This window comes from Diabrotica virgifera, chromosome 6 (genome assembly GCF_917563875.1).
Source record: "Diabrotica virgifera virgifera chromosome 6, PGI_DIABVI_V3a".
NCBI lineage: Eukaryota > Metazoa > Arthropoda > Insecta > Coleoptera > Chrysomelidae > Diabrotica > Diabrotica virgifera.
In genome coordinates, this window is record NC_065448.1 from 24210415 (window position 1) to 24223255 (window position 12841).

The 12841-nt window shown below is 31.4% G+C and overlaps 2 protein-coding genes and 2 long non-coding RNA genes across 11 annotated transcripts in view; 2 read left to right on the forward strand and 2 right to left on the reverse strand.

Moving 5' to 3' along the window:
* The window catches only part of LOC114331221 (nucleolar complex protein 3 homolog), a 229787-nt gene that overhangs the window by 85483 nt on the left and 131463 nt on the right, over nt 1-12841 (reverse strand). For all 8 annotated transcript variants that reach the window (XM_050654838.1, XM_050654840.1, XM_050654839.1 and 5 more), the window contains one exon: nt 11084-11255. In XM_050654838.1, coding sequence (XP_050510795.1) covers nt 11084-11255 — 172 coding nt within the window. The remainder of the gene's footprint in view (nt 1-11083; nt 11256-12841) is intronic.
* Nucleotides 1-12841, forward strand: part of LOC126887381 (uncharacterized) — a 37245-nt gene that overhangs the window by 4803 nt on the left and 19601 nt on the right. The window lies entirely within an intron of this gene.
* Nucleotides 2814-5598, forward strand: LOC126887382 (uncharacterized). Its single transcript, XR_007699042.1, has 3 exons — nt 2814-3505; nt 4141-4298; nt 5418-5598. It is a non-coding gene; the product is annotated as an uncharacterized LOC126887382 (long non-coding RNA).
* LOC114331229 (zinc finger protein 235-like) lies at nt 6813-11077 on the reverse strand. The gene is made up of 2 exons (XM_050654849.1): nt 9978-11077; nt 6813-9893 (listed from the first exon to the last, which is right to left on the reverse strand). The coding sequence occupies exons 1-2, from the start codon at nt 10966-10968 to the stop codon at nt 9679-9681; spliced, it is 1206 nt and encodes a 401-aa protein (XP_050510806.1). The 5' UTR covers nt 10969-11077; the 3' UTR covers nt 6813-9678.

Below are 12841 nucleotides of genomic sequence, written 5' to 3' on the forward strand. Positions count from 1 at the left end.
ACTGTCGAGTTGACACAATTACGTTACAACTGTTGCTGGTAAATGTACTTATTTAAAAACTAATTAATTCAAAATTCCTTAAATTTTTTTGCCTATAAAGAATAATTTAGTCAGACATTAAATGTTGAAGGCACCACGGGTATTAAAGATAATATCGCTTTCAGTGAATGTTTATCCCTTTAGACCCTTTTAACCCTTAAGATTGCTATCTAAAAAAAATACCAAGAAACTTTACAGAATCAACGATACTGATCTGGCTGTTATTAACACATTCACAGACACACTTTAGATGTAGACACATCTTATGGAGTAAGTGGCTTCATATGCAGTTGTGTCTGTGAATGTGTTAAGAGGTAAAGATTGACGAGCTCCTGTATAGGATAATGCTACTGTTTTATGTTAAAAAAAGGTAAATTAGAATCGGACCAGGTTTTTATCGTGAGTAGATCAGAAGGTATAGTAGCAATATTTGAGTTGCTCCAAGTAATACTGGTATCATCAGCAAAAAGAAAATTTTTTCCATTAATTTTTAAACTAGGGATGTCATTAATAAACGTAAGGAAAAGTAGAGGACCTGATACTGAACCTTGTGGTTTGTAGAGGACCCCACATACAATATTTTGGAGACTAAAGTCTGTATTATTTGCTCTAACCAGTTGTTTCCAACTATCCAAGTAAGATTGAAACCAATTCAAAGAAATTCTTCGAATTCCATATAAATTTAGTTATTTTTATCAAAATTTCATGATTTACACAATCAAAAGCTTTGGTGGTCACAAAAAACAGTGGCAGTGTGAAGATTATTGCTCAGTGCTTGATAAACCTCATGTAGTACAGAAAACATGGCATCAGCAGTACATTTATTATTTAAAAAGCCGAACTTTTGTAATAAAATGTTGTTTTCAACAAGAAAGGACATAAGTCATGCTTTTATGAGTCTCCCAATAATTTTGGAGTACCGGTAGTAATGCAATAGGTATATACTTGCAGGAATTAGATTTTTCACCACCCTTATGAAGAGGAATAATGATAGCTGTCTTTAGGTACTCTGGAAATTTACCTTTCTCAAAAGAATCATTAATTGGCGAGATGAGGACACAAGGATCTACAGATCGAGCGAGTCTCGTAAATTGCACGGCTTCGAGCCACGCTTCACACAACCATATTTGCGTACTTGTGTTTTGGGTTGTGTGGTCGTGCTCTGGTCGATTGGAGTTATAATTTACCAAATTTAAATATAATCGTTTCTACTGATTCATAAAATGTATACTATAATATAATATATTGAAGTTTTTAAATATTGCCAATATTATTAAAGTTTTTAACATTGTATTTTAATATACTTTGTTTTATTAATAATAATATTACCTAAGTATTGCACCTTGTTCAAAAAAAGTTCAAGATAAATACCGCGGTTTTTTCATATGAAAATGCAAAGAAAAAATATACAATTTGCAGAGTATGTAAATGCTTGTTTTTTGATAAAACAATACAAATTGTATGTAGGTAGGTAGAGTAGCAAAGCATTGAGTAGTTATAGCAAAAGTAGCTACGCCATCTGAGACATAATAAGGATGAAATTAGTTTTATATTTTCTTTTCTCATGGAGCATGCATGATGGAGAGTTTTTTAAAATACGTAACAAAGCATGTTGTTTTGTTATCTATGTTGCAAATATGTTGTTTTCTTTTCAAATTACAAAATATGTTGTTTTCAATACAAGTACCTAATTGTTGTTATTATTTACTGAGCATTTAGAATTTTGACTAACGCTCGATTTCATAATAAAGTTAAAGTGTGTGTTACCTTAAAAAAAGCAATTGTTACAGTTAATGAAAACTTTAAATTTAAAGTCCACTTTAACTTTATTAATATAAAATCGAGCGTAAGAAATTTTATAAACTTTGGAAAATAGCATTTCAAAAAAAGTACTGTAAGTATGCTGTATTTTTAATTTTTTCTCAAAAAATAAAACAAAACTCATTTTAAAACATATATTAAATTATAAACACAACACTAAATAAATAATTTTTCTCAACGGTTAAAAACCACACTTAAAAGTTTTAGAAATTCACACCCCAGAATCAAGTTACTCAAATTTTCAAACACCTCACCTGACACAGTGTCTCAAGTACAATTGCACGAAGCTGTTGATGTTATATTTTTACTCACATTAACAAAGTATTCATTTAGATTTCCAGGGTCTGAAAGGAAAAATGTTTAAGCTGGGTGAATTTTATTTCGAAGATCCTTTATTATGGACTAAGTTTCTTTTGCAACACTTTTAGAGCTTCTCAGACAATTTTGATAGTACGATTTTTTAGCTGATTTTATAAGTTTTAAATAGGTTTTCCTATACTTGCTGATATATTCAGTGACAGAGCCATTGGAAAGTAAATTTCTTGATGTAGAGTAGTGAAGGCATATTCATGGCTGATATGCGGATACCGGATACCTTTAGTAGTCCAGGGCCCAGGATTTGCGATGTTTTGGCTTAATTGTAATTAAAGGAAATGCTTTGTTGAACTTAAAAGCATATTAAAGCACATAAAAGCATATTAAAAAAATCACTGAAAAGTGATAATTTTAAAATTACAGGAAAGTGCCACTCGGAGGTTAAGCAAAATTAAATTAAAACTTGTAGCTACTTTAGTTTTTTCAATTTATAAATCTAGTTTAAATTAAACTAAAAAGAAATATATCTTTTTTGTAAACAAACACATTTAACGGCTAAACAGCTGGCTCCGGTCGGATGATACTGCGCAGGACGAGTGTAATATCCACCACCGTCTCGGAGGTAGGTGTAAAAAAGTGTTACACTTTTTTTCCTACAGCATTTCAAAGAAACGAGTTGTACGCGTTCTACGACAGAAGTTGAGTGTATCGTGAAAAAAAGTGTAAACACTAGAAAAACAAAGAAACAAGAAAGTGTAACACTTTTACACTTTTCTTACACTTTTCAAGAACTAGTGTTACACTTAAAACAAAGGAACAGACCTATTATAAACATACAAATGTAATAAAAATTATTGTTCGCGAATATTCAATTTGGAATGCGATTTTGTTAATAAAAAAAATACTTATAACTTATGCAAAACCCAAGAGAGGCATTTATATTTATTTCTTTTGCGTTCATTTTCAAATTCGCCGTGCATATATTTTTGTGCATGGCGCTTGAGAGGGCATCACGTGACTAAAAACGACCAACCAACGACCTCGCTTCGGCCATCTTGGCATCTTCATCTTGGCGACTGGCGACCTTGCCCGGCCTTGCCTTGCCGTGGATTGTTTGCATTATTTGTGCTTTTTAAGAATATTTTTTTAATTCGGATACTTTTATAATAGCTTTAATAGTATTATTAACATAGTGCATAAAATGGTGTCCTGTTTTTAACGCAGTTGGAGTAGCAGAAACAAATGTAGATAAAAAAATCTGCAGGAATAACGTTTCAATTATGACAGAAGCTCAAAACAAATGACTGTGAATGAACAGCCCTATTAAAAGGTTAGTATGCAAATATGTAAACGAAAGCATGCCCTGTATTTCAGAAAATAAATTAATACTATTAATACCCTAATAATACTATTCATAAAAAATCTTTTAAGTAAGGTAGATATAACAAAGTGAATAAAAGGCATAAATCAGAAGAATTATTATTTTATTTTATAAGTTAATAATTGGTCATATCCATTTATTATTTTAATAATAATTGTGAATAAGCCACAAACTTCGCTTATTCCTAACTAAAATAGTAAATAGAGATAGGTAATAACAAAAGGATTTGTAAAACTAAAATAATTCTTTTTGCGTTTTTGCTAGTGTATGCGTTTATAAATAGGATGGTAGACCACACACTATAATATGCAGTACCAACTAATGAATACACAGAATATTATAGTCGATTTGCTAAACTCAGTCTCAGTACTAATTACTGTAATTTTGGCAAAATTGGCCAAAAACAAAAAAAATTACCTACTAAAATCACTAGCCAGTTGTGTCTGAGTTTGGGGAACCAACTATACTAATAAACAATTTCTAAGCTGTTTTATAATAATTTTGTGAGTTCATTAATCATATTTTTTATTTAAAACTAAAATTTGTTAATAATGCTTAGTAATGCATATATTTTGTATTTTTAGCTTTCCAGAAGATCCTGCGAAGAAGACATGAAGTATAGATCAGATTTGTTAATAGAGGAGTATGTTCAAAACACTTTTTAGAAAAAGATATTGACAGAACTTCACTTTCATCTGTTCGTTTGAGAGACTGTGCTGTTCCAATAGCTTATGTCACACAGGTATATGCATAACCTAATTAATAATACAGTCCGTACAATATAGATACTGTTGTAATTCATTATCTACATCGGAGATCTAAGTTGACATTGTTGCCCAACTACAAAAAATTTTTGAATTCATTTTAAGTCAAATATATCACATAATTATTGCGAAGTAGATTATACAACAAAACAGATTAATATTCAATGTAAATAAATAAAAACATCAGAAATCGAAAACAAGAATTAAGGTATAATCTTATGTTACAGTTATTAAGGTACCAAGGGTATTATAGGGATATACGTTGACCGAAAGCGTTATTATTGGGTGCGTTCGGACGACCATAGCGGCTGGCATTCAGCAGAAATCGGCTGAGTGGTTGTATCCAGCCGTGATAGGGAGAGCTTAGTAAATCTCTCAGCGGCTGGCTTCCAGCGGTGACGTCTGACAGCTACTGCTGGCTCAGCTGTCCAGCCGCTGTGGTCATCCGAACGCACCCATTAAAATACCTGTGGTGCCTTCAACGTTTAATGTCCGACTAAATTATTCTTTATATGCGAAAAATTTGAACGAATTTTGAATTGATTAGTTTTTAAATAAGTACATTTACCAGTAACAGTAGTAACGTAATTGTGGTAACCATAGTTTTACTTAGGTTGATATTTGTCAACTTGACAGTATCTAAGTCGTTATTTAAATTTAATGCCCAAGGGCGTTATATCGTACTTAACAGACTTCGAAATGTCATTATTTGTCAAATAATGTACCAGTAGGACATTAAAGTAAATAATAAAAACAATAAATATAATGAATACTAAATACTTATTTGTTTGTGAAAAATCTATTTCTTTGTGGCTTTTTTTTAATTAATTATTCTAATGGGGAAATAAGCCACAATTTACTTGAAAAAATAATTTTATTAAGGTTTCTACTTCCACATCGGATGTCGTTGTCAAAATACAAAATGTTCATTATTATTATTTTATTTATTAAATATTATTTATTATTTATTTAAATATTATTTAATATTTATTTTTTTATTATTATTATTTATGCATATTATTACCTGTAAACAATATTTCTTCTGATTGTTAATTGTAAAGGATAGAAAAATTACCTTTTATTTTATTTTCTTTTAGAATCAGCTGAGAGAAGTGGTCTACAAAAAACCAGAAAGGAAACCGAATATGTGGCTACGAAAAGCAAAAGAAAGGTTTACAAAGCAAATGTGACACATTTTTTTATAATATTTAGGAATGTCAGCAAATTACATTAAAAAATGTATGTAAAGATTTTTTGCAATAAAAATGTTTATATTTATCAAGGATGTATTATTTGGTATGGCCATATATCGTCAGTGATGTGACAGTACCTCCTATCTGTTTTTTTCAAGAGATTTGTAAGATAGACTAAAAACTTGTTTCGGCCACCTCCTGTTTTCATATATTTTTTGACTTGTTTTGCAGTAAATTCAACTATCTATTTACTACAAAAAAAGTCAGAATACGTACGAAACCAGAAAGTGACCTTAAAAAATGTTTTTCGTCTCCTGCAAACCTCATGAAAAAACATATAGGAGGTATTGTCACATTACTGACGATATATTTCAGTGAATGTCTAAAAAATATACTGTGAATGTTCAAAGAACGTTCGTAGACATTCATGGAATGTTCTAACAAGACATTCAGTCTAAAAATATACTGTGAATGTCCAAAGAACATTCATGGAATGTTCCAACAAGACATTCAGTCTAAAAAATAGACTGTGAATGTCCAAAGAACATTCGTAGACATTCATGGAATGTTCCAACAGAACATTCTAAGAATATTTAAAATGCTGACACAGCACTTTCCTGGTACTTTCCAGGGACATTCGTGTGCATTTGGGGACATTCCAGGAATGTTTTCAATGTCCTGTGTGTACATTCTAGGAACATTCATGGAATGTTTTGTGTTATTAGGGATAATATCAAAATAGCTCTTAAAAGAACTGAATTTATTCAAGTACATACGACTGATTATTAAAATTTATAAACTCTACCGAACCTAACCCAGTTTCACTGTCAAAGTGACAGAAATCGAATCAGTCAGATTATAGTTGACCAGCACGATTACTCGAATAGTAGTTTATACAATCATTATCTCTACTCATGTTAAGTGTTTTTCTAAGAATCACATTAGAAGTACAGAAATAGTCAAGTGTGAGTTTAAATTTTCTACTAAATTAATATAACTACGTTGAACAATTGTATCGCCGTCTCACTCTTGTCAATTATAAATATGTAACTGCGTATGTCTTGGATAACATTTTTGCTTTGTAGACAACACTTAATAATCTATCTCTCTCGTTTGTTATTTATAGAAAAAGGCAGCAAATCCAAAATATGTGCTTGATATGATCGTTCATGGGTATTCTTTCATTTTTCCGACTGTATATTTCTTAACATGTTATGTTCCTGCAGTTCGTAAATCTATATAACAATAAATAAAAATTTTCTTACATCTAATTATGGGGTTTTTAAATTAAAGTAGAGGTTTAATTAGAATTCGTTTATGCAATGAAGGCACTAATGTATTACAGATGATTAGATTATAGTCGTATAAATAAAAACAAAATGAGAAAGAGTCAACATTCTAAAAGTTTCTTTCTACATGACAAAAATATACCCGCCATGAATTAGCAATATGTGGGAGCCGTAGAGACCTAAAATTCTTTTGAACCGATCCCGTTAAACAGATGATGTAATCGAAACGAACGTCGCCGATGCGTTTTATACGGTGCCCTTATTGGCGAGGAACCGCAAAGTGGGCGACGCCTGGTGGCGAATTTGAAAAGCATCAACTCTAGGAAAACATTGACTTTGCCATTAATTTGTGTACATATTTGCGGTCAGTTTATGTTGTAATTAACAATAATTTCGACTTAAAAAAAACTATTGCAGTGTTCCTCAGTATTCATTCCTATTATACTCTACGTAATGACATAAACTAACCAATGCCAAATCACACATTTTGTTAGTTTAACGTTTGCATTAAACGTAGTATTTTTTAATGTTTAAGCGACTGCAAAATTAAATAAATAAATAAAATGTAGTATATATTCTGTACATAGAATGTACATTGTTATGCAAAATATTCCGACCACCTCGTAATTTCCAGAACACATTTATTATAAAATAAATTCACCTACTTAGTTTCCAGTTTTTATTTAATTAAAAATTGTTATCTGTTGGTCTAAAATAAATTGTAGTGTAACAAAATTAGAAATTCTTAGATTTAATTTTTAAAATGCTGTGTGATTATCGGGGGCCAGATTTTTTTATGAAAAAAAGGTAAAAACATATCAGTAGTTAGCATTAAATTTTAATGAATGCATACAGATGAAACATAATTTTGAGTTGTCTTTAACTTAAAAGATGTCATAGTGGCCAAACATAGTGGTTATTTTGGCAAAACACTCGTGTAAATGATTTTAATTTAACATTTTAGAACTGTTAGGTCAAATGACAAAATGAATTGTTTTCCTAGAGTTATCGTCCATCTTTGAAATTTTGAGCGCCCTCTCTCGGAATTTAATTTTGCGAATTGATGTCTAAAACCTGTTCTCAGAAACCAGTTCAAGTTTCATTGCAAATCTCTTGCCCGGTCGTCCCGCAAAGTATATCCCACATAACAATGATGTTCACATCATATGCTACCAACATTCGTCGAAGTACATTATTTTTAGTATATGCGTGGTACAAGCATAGCATGTACCATAAAAACATTCTAAAATTTCATGTTCTTTGCATATAAACTGCTCGTCAAAAGTTAGGGATATAGAAAACTATGCTCAATTTTCATAGTTGAATTTTTCGCGAACAGACTAACGAATTTCGCTAATTTTTTTTTATTATTTTAGATTTTTCTTTAGTATTTACATAGTTATGCAAAGCTTTACTCAAACTTTTTTTTTCTACTTATACCGGGTGGAACAAAAGGAATGTTTTTCTTATGTTATGTTTGTGACACACTGTAGGGAAGACGAGGTACAAATGTTAGTATACATCGAAATCGTATTGTAGTCTTATGTTTTGTGAACATTTTGTTTTTTGAAATGTCCCTGATATCTTAAGAAACAAAAAAATAGACAGTTTTGTAATTTAACATGTGTTTTAAACGAAACAAAAGTTTGAGACACCTTGTAGGAAGGAAAAGGCACAAAGGCCAGTATACAGTATACTTCAATGTTATGTTGTAATCTCATATTTTGTGAATATTTAATTTTTTTAATTTCACTGATATCTTTAATAACAAAACAACTACACGATATTACTCTTTAATATGTGTTTTAACTGACGACATGAGTCACACATGTTAAACATAGTCACACATATTAAAGAGTAATACCGTCTAGTTGTTTTATTATCAAAGATATCAGAGGAATTAAAAAAATAAAATATTCAGAAAATATGAGACTACAACATAATATCGAGGTATACTCACCTTTGTGCCTTTTACTCCCTACAAGGTGTTTCAAATTTTTGTTTCGGTTAAAACATATGTTAAATTACAAAACCGTCTATTTTTTTTTGTTTCTAAAGATATCAGGGAAAATCAAACAACATGTTCACAAAACATAAGAAGTACAATACGATTTTAAAGTATACTCACATTTCTACCTCGTTATCCCTACAGGGTGTCTTAAACTTAACATAAGAAAAACATTTCTTTTCTTCCACCCGGTATATGTACCAAAAATAAGTTTGAGTAAACCTTTGCACAACTGTGTAAATACCAAAGAAACATTTAAAATAATAAAGAAATAGCGGAATTCGTCTGTTCGCGAAAAAATCAACTATGAGAACAGCATAATTTTCTATATCCCTAACTTTTGACGAGCAGTTTACTTCAAAGAATATTCTCGTACCGAATATACTGAGCACATTTATATACCTTTATCGAATATTCTTTGAAGCATATAAAAGTATATGCTTGACACATTCACTATTAAAAAGAGTGCGGTAGTACATTCTAAGCATATAAATAGAAGGTTTATAGCACCTCCTTAAAATATTCTAAAAAGTATATTCTTGGTATATACTGAAAAGAAGTGCGGTAGTTTACTCTAAGTATATAAATAGAACGTTTAAGTACTGTAAAGTAGTATATACTCAGCATCTGCTCTGCACATTCCCAATGGTAATTACGCATATTCTCAGCATATACTTTTTCTGAAAAGTATGTTCTATGAATATACTAAGAACATGAAATTCTTATGTGGGATTGAACTAATGCGGCGGCGCTGGAATCGAAACCGATGCCGTAGACGTTTTGTCACTGGTTCGTGGAATAGACGATTAAAACCTATTCCGAGATTCTCGCTCCAGTTCCATCATATCATCTCTAGACAGTACGCACCTTAAGACGTTTCAACAGTGTGTACTTTCATATGTCGTTTTAAATTATATGACTCAGAAAACTGTTTAAAACAAATTTCACACTTGTAAGGCGTTTCTCCAGTGTGTACTCTCAAATGTGCTTTCAAATGACTTGCTGAACTAAACTGCTTAAAACAGATTTCACACTTGTGAGGCTTTTCTCCAGTATGTACTCTCAAATGTTGTTTCAAATGACCTGCTGAACTAAACTGCTTAAAACAGATTTCACACTTGTGAGGCTTTTCTCCAGTATGTACTCTCAAATGTCTTTTCAAATGACTTGCTGAACTAAACTGCTTAAAACAGATTTCACACTTGTGAGGCTTTTCTCCAGTATGTACTCTCAAATGTTCTTTCAAATGACATGCTAGACTAAATTGCTTTAAACAAATTTCACACTTGTGAGGTTTTTCTCCTGTGTGAATTTTCATGTGGTAATGTAATGAATTTCTATGGGCAAACTGTTTAAAACAAATTTCACACTTGTAAGGCGTTTCGCCAGTGTGCACTCTTGAATGATTTTTCAAATCGTATTCTTGAATAAATGATTTGAAACAAATTTCACACTTATACGGTTTTTCTCCAGTATGCAATCTCATATGTTGTTTCAAATAACTTACTTGAGAAAATCGCCTCAAACAAATTTCACACTGATACGGTTTTTCTCCAGTATGTGTTCTTAAATGGGTTTTCAAACTACTTGTCTGAGAAAACTGTTTACAACAAATTTCACACTTATAAGGATTTTCTCCAGTATGCACTCTCAAATGATCTTTCAAACTCTTAAAGACACAAAAGCGCTTAAAACAAATTTCACACTTGTGAGGTTTCTCCCCAGTGTGCAATTGCAAATGCACTTTCAACGCAACTGAGCGACTAAACTGCTTAAAACAAAGTTCACACTTGTGAGGTTTTTCTCCAGTGTGTACTCTCAAATGTGTTTTCAAATTACCTGCTTCATTAAAGTGCTTAAAACAAATTTCACACTTGTAAGGTTTTACTCCAGTGTGAACTGTCATATGTCGATTTAATTTATGTGGCTGAGAAAACTGCTTCAAACAAATTTCACACTTGTAGGGTTTTTCCCCGGTGTGAACTTTCATGTGTTCATTTAAATTGCCTTTTCGAGCAAACTGTTTAAAACAAATTTCACACTTATAATGCTTTTCTTCAGTGTGCAATTTCAAATGTACTTTCAAACTACCTGCTTGACTGAATTCCTTAAAACAAATTTCACACTTGTAAGGTTTTACTCCAGTGTGAACTGTCATATGTCGATTTAATTTATGTGGCTCAGAAAACTGCTTCAAACAAATTTCACACTTGTGAGGTTTTACTCCAGTATGTATTCTCAAATGTGTTTTTAAAGCACATTTTGTACTTAACTGCTTAAAACAAATTTCACATTTATTCTTCTCCGGTCCTTCTCCAGTCTGGATGGTAACATTTAAATTATTTATTGGTACTTCTTCGGAGTCTGGACTTATTTGGTTTTTATTAAATGAATCTTCAGGTGAAATTTTCATAATTTCCATTCGGTTCTTCTTGTAGGAAAGACCTAAAATAAAAACGAAATATCCAGTGAATTTTAGAGAATGCTTTGTATATACACTGTGTTCAAACGAAAATTTGACCCTAGCCCCCAGAAACCAAAAGATTCTTCACAATTCAAAAAAACACATCAATTTGTATTGAAAGGGGGACGAATTTTCATGCAAAATTTATACCCTCAAATGTAACCCCCTACTGCCCCGCATTAACCCCCAGTTTTTTTAAATAGCAAGTGTAGTCGAGTTGCACATCATTTAAATTCAACTATTTTTAATGGGAATAAGCCACAATTTTACCAAAAAAATGATTTTATTAACGTTTCGAAGCCCAAATCGGGTTTCGTTGTCAAAATACAAAATACTACTAAAATAAACAAAAATGTTGTTGCTAAGTAAAAAAATTCTTCTAATAATTTATTTAATCTGACTCATTTATATTGGCAATTCAGACGTATTAGTCCTGTCGCAAAGGGGGGTACAACGGCCTCCTTAATTCAGATGGACTTACCCAAGTTGTTTTTATGTATTTTGACCCGTAGAACACGAATTTTTTGGGTAACAGTTGATCCGGATGTCGATAAGTTTGTTATAAACGAAGAACTTGATGAATTACATAACAGCGGTTTTTCGCAAAACAAAACATTTTTGAAGATATTCTTCTTTAGGCGCGATTCGATTGAGGGTAAAATTGTACATAAATCTGCGCGCCTGCGCACACAGACAGTATGTAGTTCCTTGCTAATCTTTCAAGATAGGTATTTATGTATCTGTATCCGTGCAAATAAGTCATTAAAAGAATATATTAGTGTTTTTAGTAAATGTATTATTTATTATAATTCTTGTGTTTTTGGATTTGTGTTTCTCTGTAGTAAAATAATTATTTTACACTACATAACATTTTTACACTACCTGTCGCCGTGTTGTGTAATTATATCCGAAACTTACATGTCAGTTGAAGGGCCTCGCTGGTGTAGTTGGTGGGGCGTTAGCTCCGTGATTGGAATGACGCGGGTTCAAATCCTAGGCGATTCATATATTTTTTTTATTTTTGGTTGTTTTAATAAAAATTGTTTGAAAGTGGTAGATAAGAAAGTTAGTTTAATTTTAATAATATTACTTAATAATACTTAATAAATTACCTATATAATAGAAGAATATCTTCTTACGTGCGTACAAAGTACACACACATTCTTTTTTTTGTATTTTTTGGGCGATTCTCAGCAAAAATGGTCTTACAAGTTTTTTCGTAGGATGATAGTTTTAGAGATAAACGCGGTTGAACTTTCAAAAAATCGAAAAAGTGCAATTTTTGAACCCGAATAACTTTTGATTAAAAAATAAAATAGCAATTCTACTTACTGCATTTGAAAGTTCAAGTCAAATTCTATCGGTTTTGATTATTTGCATTGCTAAAAATTAAGTTTTTATTTGTTAAACAAAGCCATAAACACATAGTGTTTCCCGTGCCCAATGCATGCGTTTTAATGTACGTAATCTACGTAGAAATTGTATGTATGCGCGCCTACTCGTTCGATTTCAAATGGGAAATGCATTGAAAACATCATTCAATCACTATGTGTTTATAGCTTTGTTT

Excerpts from the sequence above, each read along its gene's own strand:
- LOC114331229 (XM_050654849.1), bottom strand. The coding sequence starts at position 10,968 with ATGACAGTTCACACTGGAGTAAAACCTTACAAGTGTGAAATTTGTTTT. Across the intron at positions 9,894-9,977 it reads TAAGCAGTTTAGTTCAGCAA|GTCATTTGAAACAACATTTG; the intron begins GTCATTTGAAAA and ends TTAGTTCAGCAG.